Source organism: Priapulus caudatus, unplaced genomic scaffold (genome assembly GCF_000485595.1).
Source record: "Priapulus caudatus unplaced genomic scaffold, Priapulus_caudatus-5.0.1 Scaffold495, whole genome shotgun sequence".
NCBI classification, from domain to species: domain Eukaryota; kingdom Metazoa; phylum Priapulida; class Priapulimorpha; order Priapulimorphida; family Priapulidae; genus Priapulus; species Priapulus caudatus.
The window spans coordinates 163,657-167,876 of NW_014577556.1; the positions used below are offsets into that span (position 1 = coordinate 163,657).

Genomic DNA, 4,220 nt, shown 5'->3' on the forward strand with positions numbered 1-4,220 from the left:
TGACTCTGTGGTGGAGTGGTGGATTCTAGTAAAGCCTGTTAGTCGCCAAATGTGTTCACATACACGCCGAAACAGTGGAATGCACAGGGATTTTTGGGGGTTTTTAAAAATCCCCAGGGAACCTTCTGCAAGAATGTTCGTTAAGGATCGTTATAAAAAGTTGCCACGCAGATGGCGCTACAGTTTAAGGTGTCTTCAGATTAAAGATGGAATGCTCCATCGTACAGTAGTACAACAATATTTGCAAGACAGAATAGGAAGGCACTCAATCCATTACCTACACAAGCCTACAGGCTGCAATAGAGAGCTGCCACCTGTAACCATTAATGCAGGCAAAATCTACACAGTACCACCAACACATGCACTGGGCAGTAAGCCAGCTGGAAGTGGCATACGGTACATGTAAGTTTGTAACATACTGCATAACAGAAGCCATAGAAATTATAAGCATTTAAGCAGCATAAAACCTTCTTAAACTAAAATTTAGCTTTGTGGAAATTTCACCTGTGACATAATTCTTACTAGCACAACCCGCAGGTCAAATTCTTTGCTAACGAGACAGTCAACAAATCCATGTTTAACCCTTCGCTCTTGAGGGGCAAAAGGGTTATACTGACACTTAGTACTTCGGCTATGTCAGCAGAAGTAGATTTCATGGTCGTCTTTCAATTAATGCCACTAAAAATGCTAGGTCACCGCAGGGGGGGGGGGGGGGGGGGGGGGGGGGGGGGGGGGGGGGGGGGGGGGGGGGGGGGAAATCAAAAAAAGTTTTTGTCAATCGCCCGTCAGATCCCAATGTCTCAGAAAATGTCTAAAATCTGCCTGTGCGCCCATTGCACCTGTTGATCCTCTCAATTTCGGCACAGTGTATGGCTTTTTCCTACCATGATGGCTATACACCGACTATCAGCGAGCCTAAAGTTACGAGCGCGTTTTAGATGTTGTGCCGTAATTTCTGCATTTCATCCCTATACGGCTTAAAGTTAAGGGATGGAATAGTTCCCCCTTCTGTGTTACCACCTCTTGAGCGCTTTTGACCTTTGACCCCCAGCTTCGACAGCCCAACTTGTTTTCGGTTTTTATTTACCCCCCACGTTCCCAAAATATTCGTAACCGTATGTCGAGCGTTTAGATTTGTGCCCAACTGTTGACGGACGGAGGGACGGACGAACGGACGCTCGCATGGCCGGACGGACTGACGGCACGCACGATCATGTGATTCTACAAGCTGCATCTGACTACATCAGATAAGCTAAAAATGCAAAATTCCGTTTACATATAATTATTTGCATGAAAAAAAGGTATTTGGTACAACCTTTGAAAGAACCTGTGGTAATGTGTTCATAATAAAATTATCAGTACTGAAAAATGAAAATGAATCTGAATGTAAACCATATCATTACCAATGCTATTGTTGACAGTTTTTGTGTGATTTTATTAAAATTTCCATGTTGTAATATTTTCAAATTACGTTTTCTGCGTTTTTCCGTTTGAAAACATCTATTCCGTTTCCAATAGCCGTTTACGTTTTTTCCGACCGTTTGCTGCGATCGCGGAAAATCACTGTCCCTAGTAACAATACACTAGGGTCATGATATGATACATATATCGATATGTATGTCACGATACAAAAGCCAAAACCATCTCCAAGAATGTTTTCAAAATGCTCTTCTTCCGAGCACATTTCTGGCTCATTGAAATAATTTCGTGATGTTTTCATACTGCAAGTATGCTCACAGTAGATGTATTTATGCATTTTGTTGCGAGAACTAGCCACTTTAAAGGGATCCTTAGAAGATGGCACATGGTGAAAGCAATGGTCATACTCAGATGATCGTGTGCAATGAACAAGCTTCATCAAGCAAGAGGGAATGCCAACCTTCAGCTGACCATGATAAATTTGATGAATGTTATAAGTATAGCATGGAGAAATTGGACACGAAAAGGAGGCCAATCAAGTTGAGCCAACACAACATCAGCACTATCATGATAGTTTTTGGAAACCCATCTCGCAGCTTTATGCTGAATGGCATCCAATTTAAAAGTTCTGAACTGTATAGGGGCACCAGCATGGAGAAACATATTTATATATTAATTTGTAATTATTAATATTATACTTATAGAGAGAACCATACTAGTTTTAAAAGCCAAGGACCGAATTTTAGAGGCAAAGCTAAGGTTACCATGCCATAACATACCGAAGGAACGAGACGCTTTCTTACACATATCGGTTCAAGGATAGAGAACATGGGTCCCAATAAAACCAATGTCATTTACATCAATATAAATATAATATTAAGAAAACAAGGTAAAGTTTGAATATATTTATTCACATATTGATAGAATATTTACAAGTTAAAAACTATGCAAAACGCTGTTAAACGGGTGTCATACTCTTTTCTATTATGTACTCTTGATACCATCAATCTATCCATGATCTAAAAGAAAATCACCTTTCTTTCTTTTTGGCCAAAACTAAGGCCTTCACTTCCAGCCTCTACCATGACACAGGATATACCCTTTGGTGTTTTATCTCCTGTTCTAACCATGACCAGGTAAAGGTCTGTCTCTCCGGCTCCACTAATAAACACCTGTTCAGGTCAATAAGGATTAAGTCAACTATATTTCATGATCCACATAGATTATTACTACTGGTTCTACATGCTGATTATTATCTAACGAACGTGGAAATTGAAAAGAAGTGTGCTCAAATGCCTGTGGAGAATTGTAGTTTTGAAATAATTTTGTAGATTGTTTACCTTCGAGCCATTCAGGATATAGAAGTCCCCATCACGCTTTGCTGTGGTTATCAAGCTAGCAGAATCACTCCCACTCCCTTTAATGAATAGCAAACAAATCTCACTCATTGTGATTATCTGCAAATAATGAGCTAATCAACATGATTCCATTGTATCAAGTCTGCAAATAAAAGGTATTACGTGAACAGCTTTTATGTGTGTACTTCAATCAGAACCCACCATATTTTAAAACAGGCTTTCTCCACCCCATAATATATGCAAAGACCATACTTTTACAGCTCTGAAAGTAAAACAAGGGACATGAAATACAATGATATATTATACAATTACAAAAACGACTTAGATTAAACTGATGACATTTAGTTTTCCCCATCTCAAGCAAGACCTGAATTCTACTGGAGCTATTCATCGATGCACTCATACCAGGTTCAGTGAGGCAGTAAGAAGCAAGCTTCTTCATCGAACACAAATTAGGCATCCAGTGTTCTCGCAGCTGCTCAGTCCCAAATGTATCCACCATCCATGCACACATACTGCAGTATGCAAAACCAACAGAAATCTTCCGTACATGTTATATAACAGGCATCAGGCTTTGACGTTGTGTGAAGTCTATATTTCATTTTCATCTCTACCAATATGAGAACCTCAACATCTGCAGTTGGCGAGAAAATGTGTCAAGTGCAAAACTCCATAATATCATAGTAAATGAAGCTTTTTGCTAATGCAATTGGCTAATTGACTCCTTTAGAACATTAATGACTTTTTTATTATTAATAAAAATATCATCTTTAATAATTAACTCAGACATCGGATGCAATCTTCTTTTAAAAGACATATTGAAATATTGTGACATACTTGTGTATAGAGAGATAAGCAGTAGTGCTGACACATCCAGTTGCTAAAGCTTCAAATATGATAGAAGCTGCAAGTCTGTTCATTCCCATGCCTCCATAATCCTCACTACAGTAAATTGCTGCAAAGCCAAGCTCTGCTGCATGTCTTAGAACATCTACTGGAAATGTTTCCTGAAATGAAATGGCTTTACTCATTATTTAACTCATTTATTTTCAGTATTATGTAGTTAGTTGATACATTAGTGACATCTTATATTAGAAACTTATTCTTACGACACCATCCAAAAAACACATGATAGTAGTTGTACACGAGAGACATGGCGAAGTAGTCGGAAGCTATTTGAGTTGTCAGCACCTTGGAAGGCGCAAGTAAAAGGCAAAAGTGCATATAATAGGAATACGTTAATATGCGACTACAATGAAGTTATGGCAAATAGCGAGCCATAATGTAGACGAGAGCTGGTGTCATGTGCAATTCCATATTAATCTATGATTTCAGTTATCACTCAGTGCCCAAACATCAGGGCTCGAATTAAGCGACGAGAAGGGCAAGGCAATTTTTTTAGGGCATGTGATAAATCGCCTTAAATTTTCTCTAAAATAGAAA

General features: G+C 39.0%; 1 protein-coding gene across 1 annotated transcript in view; it reads right to left on the reverse strand.

Annotated features, from left to right (window-relative positions):
- Positions 1-4,220, reverse strand: part of LOC106811011 (isobutyryl-CoA dehydrogenase, mitochondrial-like) — a gene marked incomplete in the record, with an annotated part of 19,504 nt that overhangs the window by 11,468 nt on the left and 3,816 nt on the right. The window contains 4 exon segments of the mRNA XM_014814520.1: positions 2,454-2,591; positions 2,760-2,836; positions 3,183-3,292; positions 3,615-3,784. Coding sequence (XP_014670006.1) covers positions 2,454-2,591; positions 2,760-2,836; positions 3,183-3,292; positions 3,615-3,784 — 495 coding nt within the window.